This window comes from Somniosus microcephalus, chromosome 2 (assembly GCF_052327205.1).
Source record: "Somniosus microcephalus isolate GS21.2 chromosome 2, FLI_Smic_1.0, whole genome shotgun sequence".
In the NCBI taxonomy this organism is placed as follows: domain Eukaryota; kingdom Metazoa; phylum Chordata; class Chondrichthyes; order Squaliformes; family Somniosidae; genus Somniosus; species Somniosus microcephalus.
The window spans coordinates 45,918,362-45,931,868 of NC_140988.1; the positions used below are offsets into that span (position 1 = coordinate 45,918,362).

The 13,507-nt window shown below is 41.2% G+C and overlaps 1 protein-coding gene across 1 annotated transcript in view; it reads right to left on the reverse strand.

The window, feature by feature from the left end:
- Positions 1-4,623: 4,623 nt before the first annotated feature.
- Positions 4,624-13,507, reverse strand: part of pgrmc2 (progesterone receptor membrane component 2) — a 67,670-nt gene continuing 58,786 nt past the window's right edge. Inside the window, exon 3 of the mRNA XM_086009241.1 lies at positions 4,624-5,974. Within this exon, the coding sequence (XP_085865367.1) occupies positions 5,877-5,974 (98 nt within the window). The 3' untranslated portion in view covers positions 4,624-5,876. The remainder of the gene's footprint in view (positions 5,975-13,507) is intronic.

Below are 13,507 nucleotides of genomic sequence, written 5' to 3' on the forward strand. Positions count from 1 at the left end.
GTTTGAACGAATTAACAAGTGAAAATATGATATTTATAAACTAATTTAGAAAAAGTAGTTTATCCCATATATATTGCAAAACCATTTAAGTCAGCTCAATTTATTTTTTAAAGAGCATTTCCACTGGCTACTCAATTATCAAATATGATATACTGAACTAATCCCTTCACATATGCAATTGATCACTTAACAGAATAAGCTTCCACAAAAATGATTGGAGAGAATTTTTTTTCTCCATTTAATTACACTTAAAAGGGATTGGGATAATCAAATTCTGTGGTAAGTTACTTCCATTTAGCTTGAGCCATCCAAAGTCAGACGTTGGCGCTTGAATTCTTAATAAAAAAATGGTCGTTTTTTTTGGCCATAAATGGTACTTACAATGAGTCAGTTCTAATCTAATGGCACTCTTCAGGATCAATGATTGAGATAACTTTCAAATGTACATATTCCATTAACTTTCTCTGTAAATGTCACTAAAAAACACTGGAGGTGCGACAAACTGAGTGCAGTTCCATATAGATTAATAGTGACAAAGGGCAGAAGGTCGTAAAAGACAATACAAAACCAGGTCACCCAAGAAATCATAAAAAGTTGTGGAAGACGATGAAGAATCCATTGTCCATTTTGCCAAAAGGTGTTAATTCAGTCACTGTTGCAAAATGCAGATTTTGTTTTTTCGGTACGATCTTTCATCAATGTGATTAGATTTGTTAAAATACAGTGCAGCTCAAACAGCTCCTGTATACCAAAAGCACAAAAGAAAAAGTAAAATTAACGACTTTAGATCTGAGAAGCCACAGGACTATGTTCCAAACATTATCGGGGTCAAGATTCTGAAGGCAGCTCCTTGGGAATGGCCACATTTGCAACTACTTATTACATTTAATAACTGGAATTTTAAAAATTATAGATGCATTTCAAAATTGGTCCCATGACCCCTACTCAAAAAGAAAATGTATGGTGGGAAATTCCCACTGAATTTTAGGCAATTGTGGATACAAAAGGAATAGTTATCTCTGATTAGTTTGTACATGGGTATTTCCCCCACCTCTCCACCCCCATTACATATATATGCTGTATCAAAAACCTGAACTGTTAGTGCTAAAACAAATCAATCCAGTGGCATGATTCAAATACTATTAAACTGCTGGAATTTATGGCCCGCAATTTGGGTCAGCGGTGAAGCAAAGGCGTTTGCCGCTGGCCCCAAAGAAAACTGCTCACAAAGACCTCGATCTCTGTGGCGAGAAGTTTGACTTTTCGATGTTCAATTGAGATCAGTGTAGTTTAGTGGGAATTCAACAAGCTGTCTAAGCAACCAATCATAATGCAGAATTCTCTCAGAGGGGGAACCAGGAAATGAAGAAGCTCCTTTTATTCTGACATTTAAAAAATGTTAAGAGAGCAAAACAAAGAGTGGGGCTCTCACATGGGGAAAAAAGTAAACCTGAAATAAATATGAACAAACTTCAACAAAAAAAATAGGGCCGTATTTTGCGACCCCTATGGGTGCGTATGTGCCCATAGGGGCCGCGCAAGTTCCGGGTTTAGGCATGCGCTAAAACCCGGCACTTGCGATCTGTCAAGAATTCTTTTGACAGATCCTCCGCATCTCCCCAGGAAAAGGACCTCCGCGGGGGGGGGGAAGTCGTGCTATTTGCACAACTTTCATCCGCTGAATGCCCGTCAAATTCTTACGCCTGGTAAAAGCACGCGCAAGGCCCGCTTTTACCAGCATGAGTCTTAAAAAATAGAAAAATAACATTTTATCACTCATTTATCAATTAAAAATACTCTTCAATAAGGTAAGTTTATTTTTAGCCCCGTAAAACAATAAATTTTTGTTCAAAATATTTAATTAAATAGCATTTAAATTAATTTTAAATATGTAATAATGACACCAACACATGAAATAATTTGTGATCCCCATTCATACTTATTGGATGGGGATCACAAATTAAGTATGAATGGGGTTTCCCCTTTTATTGGTTGGGCCGGCCCACGTAACCCCAGGGGCGCCTACAAACCGCCCGCGTCCCTGGGATGCGGGGACCTCTGCCCGCGCCTAGCCGGAGGCCCAGGATCGCAGGCCGCCGTCTCTCCCGGGCCACCAGGTACAATCGTAGAATTTTTGCAGGTCGGAGGCATCTGCCCGTGGGAAACCCCCGATTGCAAATGTTGGCACATAATTTTTTTTTTTTTTAAAGTTTCTGAAAAATTGAATGATAATGGATATATTTGGCACTCCAAAATTAAAATCAGTTTTTCTGGACCATGACATTTGTTTAAAGGTGAATATGCTGTTAACACCCCAGTTACACCTAATCCAACAAGGTCTAACTTTTACGATAGCAAAATACTGCAGATGCTGGAAATCCGAAATAACTGAAAATGCTGGAAAAACGCAGGTCAGGCAACATCCGTGGAGAGAAATTTGAGTTGACGTTTCCGGTCGAAACCCTTTTTCAAAACTGGGGTCTAACTTTGAATGGGGTATTTAACAGCGATGTCACTGTGGAAAAGTCAAAGTTTGTCAGTTTCCCTGATTGCCAGCTATGGGGGGGGGGGAGGGGATGCACAGTGCAGCCAGTGTTGGGTGAATGTCTGACTGCAACTTCAGGAGTTCCGCGTTAGGATGCACAAGCGCTAAATCCTGAAGTTACGGTCAGTTTCAAAGAGGTAATGATGGCGAAAAGCTGTTAGTTTGCCGTATTCCACACAACTCAACTGAAATACTAGTGTAATGGTAACAGAAATGCAAAGCTTGAATTGAAACACGCTCATTACTTAGCACAGACCCCAACATAGGTCAATATCTAGTCTCTGAAGCCCTACAATCTTATACTGTTGATTATTGGAGCTAGTGCCACAATTTACTTTGGTAGGAGTTGAGGTTTTACAAGTTTCCTAATGATACAGGTACTCAGTTAAATTATTACTATTTAGAAATTGACTGCATAGAGACAACCTGCTCATTATTCAAACGTTACTATGCCTACCAGTTTTAGTCAGATGGATGCTGAAACATTAAGCTCATGACTCTCCCAAAATACAAGTTATCAGATGACTGGCAAAATGCAGAAAACACTATCGCAGAAATATCTGCAAAAGACCACCGGCCAAAATGTGTTTGAGGATCTGAAATCATTTGAAAGGCATTCCAAATGTGATGTAACATAGGCACGCGTACAAATTCCACGGTAAGCTGAAAGAAATAAGCAAGAGCTTTGTAGTATACAGTGCATTACTGCATATTAATGCTACAGCAACCTTGCTCGGCTAATGTCATAACAGGTTTACTGTGCCTATAAATGCGTTGATTTGTTGGAAGTTTTACTATAAATTAAAGCCGAATTGTTCTACCCTACGTAAACTTGAGGTCATCCAAAACTTGGCTGCCTGTGTCCTAACTCGGACCAAGTCCCGTTCACCCATCACCCCTGTGCTCGCTGAACTACACTGGCTCCCGGTTAAGCAACGCCTCAATTTCAAAATTCTCATCCTTGTTTTCAAATCCCTCCATGGCCTTGCCCCTCCCTATCTCTACTCTCCTCCAGCCCCACAACACCCCCCACCCCCAAGATATTTGCGTTCCTCCAATTCTGCCCTCTTAAGCATCCCCGATTATAAATCGCTCAACCATTGGTGGCTGTGCCTTCTGTTGCCTAGGCCCTAAGCTCTGGAATTCCCTCCCTAAACCTCTCCGCCTCTCTTTCCTCCTTTAAAGGCGCTCCTTAAAACCTACCTACTTTGGTCATCTGCCCTAATTTCTCCTTATGTAGCTGAGTGTCAAATCTTGTGTCTTATAATGCTCCTGTGAAGTACCTTGCGACATCTTACTATGTCAAAGGTGCTATATAAATACAAGTTGTTGTTGTACTGGCAGTGTTTTTTTTTCTGGATATAATTTACACATTAAAAAAGATTCTCCAAGCAACATTTATATGCAAATGTGCAGTTTCCTGGAAGCTCAGTTTTAAAAGAAACCAAAATGACTTCAGAAATAAAATTGTTAAAATACAAAGCATTTGTAAACATATATGTAAGTTTTCAAAATGAACAAAGTGTCAAATGAAACAAAAGCTGAGAGAAAATGTGATGCAAAGCATTTTAAAAAGACTAATGTAGTAGCTAAAGGATTGACTGCTTAGATATCAGACATGAAAGAGGAATTCACATATCAAGTTGACACGTCAAGCGTTTTTATAGTCAGTCAAACATCTGGGTTTACAAGCACTTGTGACGTATATTGCAAACATAACAGGCTTGCATTCCTGAATAAATAGTCGGAGTGTACAGTAACAAAAAGCTACAAGCGTTTTGATAGTCAGCTGCTGTCACATTTGTACCATGCGTCCATGATTTGGGATTACATTGGTTCCCATCCATCCAAACAAGTAGATACAATTTAATGCAATTTAAACATTAGACAACACTTTATCCAAATTTACAAGTTCTAAGTTGGGAGACCGCAAACATTTTAACTTTTCTCAGATATAACCTTTGGTAAAGATGAAATACTTAAGCCAATGTAACCCAATCTGTTTTTGCTATTTCTGTTACCCGTGCCATTAATGCAGATTTTAAGTATTTTCAAAATAAATCACAAATCAGGCCAGATTATTAACCAATTGTTTATTGTGCAATATCCATTTGATCCACCATAACCTACAGCTCCGGTTCAAGATCTGTTACTCTACACGAAGTCAGTTCTGTCTGGTTGTAGTACGTACATGCTTTTATTAAAACAGTTACATGTATTTACAAAATTTGCAGTGCCTTACCATCCCAATTTTTTTTCCTATCCCACACAAGCTAAAGTACTGCCCTCTCCCACATAATAAAAGAGCTACTGCAAACAATAGGGAAGAAAATAATGAAATGTGGGCTTCTGATTATGACAACACTAAACTGTACATCACTACATAAATATGGCAGTATCACTGGATATGCTAGCCACACATTAGCACGAGTGGATTTTCCCCCCACTCTATCAATGGCAATATCATACTATAGGCAATGATACAGAGGTCTACAGGCAATGACTGCTTTTCTCCTTTGAACACTATTACACCATTGGCTCAGGTCTGGGGAAACTGATTTACAATATTTCAAGTTGAAGTAGAAAAGTAATCAAAATAAGGCACAATGAATATTACCTACATTTCGATAAATGGAGGGGAACCAGACTTCAGTGTTACATCATTGCAGAGAAATATAATTGCGTAACATTCAGTGGGAAAAACCACATAGCATTTTGAAACTGAGCCAGCACAATCAATCAGTTATCAGTACCCCCCACTTTCCTTTGATTACTGTATACTGATTTAGTGCAGTTTTATGGAAAAAAAGCCTTTAAAACTGCATTGTGCAGAGTATTCAAAATTCATCTCTCAACCCCAACTTTCAGTAGTGCAAACTACTTACTGTTTTACTGTAAAAGCAAGATCACTGGCAATTGCTTGTAATGTTGCTGTACATAAAAAAATTGCACAAAACAAGGATCCCAAGACAAAGGGGCCTTGCCCTATTACATCCAGTTTGAAGAATCTTGAAACGTTAGTCGGTCGGATGGCTTAAGCCCATCTCGCCTCTACCAGCAAACAAAAAGGTCCAAGATAAATCAACTCCTGGGTGATTTTTTTGCTAACATGGACGTAACCTTACCTGACTCATTACAACAACTGCAAAACAATGTTGGCAGCATATACCAGACATTTTAATTAAAATTTCCACACAAGGGTATTCATCACTTTTTACAAAATATATTTTGCATTCAATCATTTGTAGCTTGTGAAGAAAAAGGAAGCTGCAGAAATCTGAGTAAAATGGGTTGCAGCACGGAAGGCCCTTGCTTTGGTTGCTGAACAGTTTTAGTCCTGTTTTGAGTGCTCCTTAACATCTTCCTCATCTGTATATTCTGATGGTTCATCCCATGGTTTCAGCAGCCGGCCTATGTAGTCATATTTTTCTGCAAAATCAAATAAGCAAAGATTTTAATTCAGTAATACATCACATGCTTTTTAAAAAAAAAAAATCAGTGCATTAGTTTCTACATAAGTTCGTACGCCAGTAGGTTGCTCTTACAAAAGCAATGCATTGCTCATCCCACAAACTTAAAACAAATGGTTTCTTCTGGTGCATATCAGTTTTAAATAGTATTTTTTTTAAATGCTATTTTTTGGGGATGCAGACATTATTTAGCAGCCCTTTTTTCTTTTTTTACTTGAGTTAACTACTGAAAAAACCATGGTGGAGAACACAGAATTTGGAAAGGAATAATTACCAAAAACACAACGAAGCAGAAGCATTTTTACAGCATAATTTAAATACAGTCTAAAAAACACTGAATTGTAAACAATTTTAATCCTGTATTTCTAATCAAAAAGGTACAATTTCATTCCTTTTTTAAACCAACCGTATCTCTAGTTTTCAACAAAATTATCTGCAATTGTAGTTTGATGGAAAATTTGCCGAACACTGCAAAAGAATTGCAAATCACTCAAATGTTACACAACTATTATAGTACTGGATGCAAAAATATGCAGACATCTGAAAAGATGATGACTACGATCATTATATTCAAGAAAGATCCTGGCAAATTTGGAAACAAAAGGTCGCTGCTCATTTACAGTATCAAACCCTTGAGATCTGGTCCATTTGGTCAAAGTAATTACCATTACCGTGGCTGTTTATTTTTCTCCCCTCTGCTTCAATCACAGCACAGCCAGGTCATTAACGGCACTGGCTGTAATAATGTGCTGATCATTTGCAGGTGCTGGATACTGTTCTAAAATTGACGTCCTGCACTAATCCACAGGGTCATGGCTTCAAAAGGAATATTGGCCCAGAAATTCGGGTCCCAACGCGTGAGTACACACGGGGTACTCACTCGTTGGGCCTACGCAAGTGCCAGTTTCGTGCATGCACGGGAAACCAGCACTTCCGGTCCCCTGAAAGAAGGGGTTAAGAGGTGGAACTCGTGCGCGGGAGGGGCAACGCGTATGCATTGAACTTACTTTTTTTCCAAGTTTCTCCGGAAAGGTAAGTCTCCAGAAGTTAGACATGTAAAAAGCAGTCGCAAGGCCTGCTTTTAACAAGGTAAGCGGTGAATTAATTAAAATTAAAACATTTTTTCCACAGGTTTATTATTTTTAAATACTTTAAAGCAAGGTAAGTTTATTTTTAGCCCCGTTAGAAAATGTAATTAATTTTCAAAAATTTAAATTGTTTAAAATAGTTATTTCATGTAATTTATAGTTTATTTTAAAGATGTGATTTTTTTTTTTTTTTTTTAATTTGAGGTTTGTGATTTTTGGGGCTTATAGTATTTATAGTTTTGACAGCTCTTCCTGTCAAACTTATGAATGAAGCATTCCCTGCTACCACTGGCTCTCCATGGCCCGCATCGAACTAACTGCGCCCCTGGGACACGCAAGCACTGCGCGCCGGCAGTTGGAAGAGGCCCAGGATTGGAATCCCACGCGGGCTCACAGCTCAACGGCCGGCGCGCTAGGTAAGTGCAGGTCGGAGGCTTGCACCCGCGGGAAGCCTCCGACCTGAATTTCTGGGCCATTAAAGATAGTAGCCTGGAATTTCCTCAAGCCGACTTAGGCAAATATTATGGTAAAATCTACGCCCATCTTGCAATCACTGACTTGCGCAGAAATTTCCTGAAAATTTCATTAGCAAGCACCAGAATGTAAAAACTGTCGGAAATCAGCGTAAACGATTGATGTTATGAATATTAACGTTTGAAGCCATCAAACCATCATTTATGCACATTAGACACAACACGTTTAAGAAAACTCAATTGTGGAAGCTTCTTCCTTTTTAACGCAACAGATCCCGCTGCCATAAAAATACATTCAGAGATGCAGGTCTCAGCGGCGAATTTTTAAAAAATGCTACAAAACACCAGAAATAGTGACTTTGGGGGGAAAAACCACAGAAAATGCTGGACTTTGGGTCCTGCTTTGCCAGACATAATTGGATATAAATGCAGGAAATGTGTGTTCTCTGGTCTTAAGTGACTTACACTCGAGTTACCTTGGGGGAGAGAGAAAGCACAATGTGACTCTTATGCCATTATTGCGCTGAAAATTACAAGGAAATTCCAGGCCAATACTAGAGAAAAATCTAAAATATATAGATCCAGGAGTGTTAGTAGACTTTGAGCAGAACATGCTCAATCACTGCGTAGCAGCAATCAAAGAAAATATAATGCTGAACTATATAACAATCAGCAGAGTAAAAGTCAGAAGACATTAATGATGAAATGTTACAGTGCTCTGGTTAAATCTCTCATTAAGTTCTGTGGATGGTGCAGAGCCTTAAAGCTAACACCCAAGTAGATCATTTTGTGAAATGTGTGTTACTGGCAGCGTGTATCAGAAATTCAGGCATGCACTGCCCAAAATTTTTTGACCAAAATCTTAGGCAACACATGCCTGAACTTCCACGTTAAGCTTCCCTCCCATGAGCACAGACTCAAAAAATTATCCCTTTAATGTCAGACTTTGAGTTACATGAAAAGACTGAAGAAATTTCAGCTTTGATTAGAGGTGATGAAGAGACTTATCAGAAAATAAAGGAAGCAAGAAAGAAAATGAAGGAAGAAAGTTGTATTTATGTGGGGGGGGAGAGAGGGGGGGGGGAGAGAGGGGGAGGGGAGAGGTGTGGGGGGGGGAGGGGGGGAAGGGGGAGAAAAGAATATATATAAACAATGCGAATGTATATTTATACACTCAGGGATATACCTGTTTATACACTGTATGAATAGAACTGCGTTTATGTGCTAAACCATAAATGTATTTTGATGCTTTGGCAACATAAGATGTAACTTATCATGCCAATAAAGCGATTTGAATTGTGAATTGTGAATTGTGAATTGTGAATTATATAATGCCTCATCACATCTCTGGACATCCCAAAACATTTCACATACAAATGAGTCATTTTTAAAGTGTAGTCACTGTTGCCATGTAGGCGAACTCAGCAGAAAAACTCTACAAACAGCATTGAGAAATTACCATGGTTTTAAAAATATTTAAAAAACAAAATGCGTGCGTTAATTGAGTGAAGAACATTGCCCGGAAAATTTTCTGCTCCGCAGATCTTTTAACATCCATGTGAACAGGCAGATGGGGAGTCTTGATTGAACATCTCATCCAAAGGTCACACCTTCAGTACTGCACAGTGTCTAACCTAGATTGCTTTCAAGTTCTGGAGTGAGGCTTGAACCCACAACCTTTTGACAATTCAGCAAAGCTGACAAGTTAGTCAATGCTACAGAAAAGATAAAATCAGGAACACTACTTCGAAGTAAACCTTGACATTAGAAAAAACAGTTTAGATTGGGGAGAAGCAAATTTAGGACCATCAGCAAGCTCTTCACAGACTGATCAACCTGTAGAATGAAATTCTGCGTACGGCAGTCGAAGCATTAAATAGGAACAGGAGTAGGCCATTCAACCCCTCGGGCCAGTTCCGCCATGCAATCAGATCATGCCTGAACAGTATCTCAACTCAAATTACCCACCTTGGTTCCATATCCTTTAACATCACTACCTAATGAATATTTATCAATCGGAGTTTTGAAATCTTCAATTGGCATAGCCTCAACAGTTTTTCTTCTTTTTGGGGGGGGGGGGGGGAGAGGCTGGTGATGAAAGGAGAGTTCCACAGTTCCACTACCCTTTGTGTGAAGAAGTGCTTCCCAAACAGCCTAGCTCTAATTTTAAGGTTATGTCCCCTTGTTCTGAACACCCCCACCAGAGGAAATAGTTTCTCTCCATCTACACTATCAAATCCTTTAATCATTCTAAACATACCTCAATTAGGTCTGCCCTTAATCTTCTTTATTCAAGGGAATACAAGCCTAGTCGATGCAACCCATCCTCATAATTTAACCCTGTTAGCCCAGGTATCATTCTGGTGAATCAGCACTGCACTCCGTCCAAGGCCATTATGCCCTTCCTGAGGTGCGGTGCCAGAACTGAACTCAGTACTCCAGATGCGGTCTAACCAGAGCTTTGTACAACTGTAGTACAGGTAGACTATCCTTTATCCGAAAACCTCGGGACCAGCCGTGTTTCGGTTTTCGGAAAATTTCGGATTTCAGAAGGTATTTTATAAGACTGGGAAATTTGTCAGGGGTGGGGGGTCGGCGGGGTCGGGTCGGCGGTGGTCGGGGTCGTGCGCACGACTTATGCTGAACGAAAAAACCTTCGGTTTTTATAGAGGGTTTCGGTTTTCGGAAGTTCGGATAAAGGGTAGTCTACTTGTATGACTTTCACCCTTTCGTATTCCAGTCCCCTTGAGGTAAAGGGAACATTCCATTAGCCTTTTTAGTTATCCTTATAAAATCCTAGAGTAATTTGAGAAATGTTGGATGTTGTGATTGGGCTGCAGCGTGGGAGATGGGGGGGGCGGGGGTTAGAAGGTACAGAGAAAAAGATTGCAGATTTTTCTGTATGAATGAGTCATGAGCTGAATGGCCTCCCTAGTCCATATTGACCTTCCAAAACTGAACAGCAGCTCAAGTTAAAATGCCGCCTGCACAAAACTTAGTTCTCCCAAACACATTTGACCGTCAATAATTTATGCAGTAAGAAAGATTAATTTTTTTCTATAGGTTTTCAAAGTTTGCATTGTATTCAATATTTTTACACAATAGTAACAAGCCATCAAAAGTTTACTTGGTCATTCTCTTCAATTGGGCCATTTAATTATACTAATATAAAACCCAGAAATTAGAAATTCATAGTTAAAACCAATGGCCTGTGAAGAAAACACTACTACTGCAAGCACTTAACAGTTTGTTCAAAATCAGTTTATTATACAAAGCAGCCAATAAAATGATATTCACAATGACAAACACACTGGGTTAGAACACAACCAGGAACTACTGAGCATCTCAAATCTATCAAGTACACATGTTCCATAGAGCATGGTTACCTAGATAACCTGCCATTCCTCTGCCAATTTCTTGCATGGTTGGGGGGTGAGAAATGCACCAGGAAAAGACACTGCTGTAACTCTCACCCATTTTTGCACCAGTGACATTTTCCACCAGAAATACCATCAGGCACAAGAAGCACTTCCTGGCAGAAAGATTTAAACAAAGGTAGAATGACGGTGACATAATGCATCACATTACACCTTGATTTACTGTAAAATACCCCAACGCTCATTCTAAGCTGTGCGGCTGCGCAGCTCTCTGCTGGTCCCGCGCAGCCGGGGACTGGCTTTTTCAATGTTAAATGTTCAATGCACGAAACTGAATGGCCCGCAAATGGGGCCGTGCACCCAAAAAATAGTGGGAACATTGATGCCCTTATAAAACAGGTGTATACTGTTTCTGTAGTGCAATGATAAAGACGGAAATGCTTTCATTCTGTCACAGGACTTCTATATTGCAAGTACTGGAAAATCCTTGTACTGCAACCATTTAACCTAGCTTTTATTTGCATTTTCTGTCTACTGGGGTCTCTTGCTGCCTGGTTTAAAATTATAGGTCCCATTATTCCTTGGCCATGTAGGGCACATCCTTCAACTGTATTTGGCTTTCTTGGGAGAATTGAAGAAGACGAGTAAAGGGAACGCAGGAAAGTCAGGATACACAGGAAGCATCTCAGGGCCACTTAAATATCTCAATCCACAGATCCTATCGCCACCTCACCCAAGAACGGTGTCTCCACTTCCCAACGAAAGCCATCCAGGGTAGTCATGTTAAATATTGTACGGTGACCTCCATACCACCTCTGGCACACCTAGGATAATTGTCTGACATTGCCAAGAGACCATAGTGACCATGAGACACATCGCTCAATACCTCACTTACTTTTTTTACACCGCAAAAGCAACCACAGCCAGGAACTCATGCAGTTCCTCTTTGAATGTGTGTAGTGAATCCACGCTTGCTGCATGATCAGGCGACTTATTCCAAAGATCGATGACTCTCTGCCCTCCCAATATCTAACCTAGTACTATGCTTATGTCATTTATATGCATGTCCCACATGGACAGTCTAGTCCCTTCGTTATTTTGAAGGCCGAAATGAAACCTGCCCAAAGTCTACACTTTTCTAGAGTAAGCTGACCAAGCCTATTGTCATAACCAAGGGCTTTTAAGCTAAGTAACAACCTAGTGGCCCAGGCAGACCACTACCATTATTGACAACCTTCGGCCTACAACCAATTCCTATCCAACCCAGCATCTGTCCTCCAACCGCAGAGGATTCCATCTTATTAAACAATCTATTGTGTGGCACCTTGTCAAGCATGTAGCATGTCAACCGGCCCAACATCATTTACCAACCTGGTAACCTCAAAAAAATTTAACTAGGTGAGACATATCTTTCTTTTCCCGAAGCCATGCGGAGGGTCTCTAATAAACCCTTTCTCTGTCCGAGATCATACAGAGTATTCGTAATGATCCCTTCTAGCAACTTGCCTGTAATCAAAGTGAATCTAATGGGCTTATATTTTCCTGTTTGGACTTGTTGCCCTTTTGTAATAGAGTGACCTCTGCCAACGACCGGAAGCTCTGCCATGGCGTTCTGCGCATGAGCAGCTTCCGGTTCGCTACGTCCCATCATGCAACCCGATTGAAAAGATATGCACATGCGTAAATGACGTTGCGGTTTGGCGCCAAGTCCAATGTTGGTCGGGTCCCTCCGACACCAAAACTGCTTTGGATCGATCAGAGCCTATGCGCGAGGAATCCTCTGTTTTTGCTGTGAAAGGAACACCTGGACAGCCTTAGCCGCCAGGCACCGTCCACTGCTGCAATCAACCATGCAAAGCAACGCAACCCACCGAACAGGACAAAATAAGGCCCTGTTCACTGTCCGAGCGAGAATTGGCCCGAGTGTGGGGGAGAGAAGCCCCTGCTGTGTTTCGGGGGGGGGGGGGGGGGGGGGGGGCGTGAAAGTAACGTCGCATGAACAAGGAGCAGGGGAGGGGGAGTAACATCTCATGGGAAGGAGCTGGGGCGGGATGAGTGACGTCTCATGGGAAGGAGCGGGGATGAGGGGGCAGGGGAGTAACGCTACACGGGAAGGAGCGGGGAGTAACGTCACATGGGAAGGAGAGGGGGGAGGGGGAGTAATGTCAACAAGTGTGGTGCACAGATTTGTCCACAAAAATCCACCTGAGGGGGGGGGGGGGGGGGGGTGGTGGGGGTGGAAGGGGAAGAGGAAGACTGTGTGGGGAAAGGTGGAGGAAAGTGGCAAGAGGTGAAAAGGCTATGGCAGGTGAACTGGGGGAGGATGGTGGGGCAGGGCTCGATAGCAATAGGCTGTGGAGGGAAGAGGCAAACCTTTGAAAATGACTGGCCACTAATGGTCCCCAGAATCTGTGGGTAGCACTTTCACTTGAGTCAGAAGGACGTAGGTTCAAGTCCCACTCCAGAGACTTGAGCCCATAATCCAGTCCGATACTCCCAGTGGCAGCGCTGCACTGTCGGCGGTGCCATGTTTCGGGTGAGATGTTAATCTGAG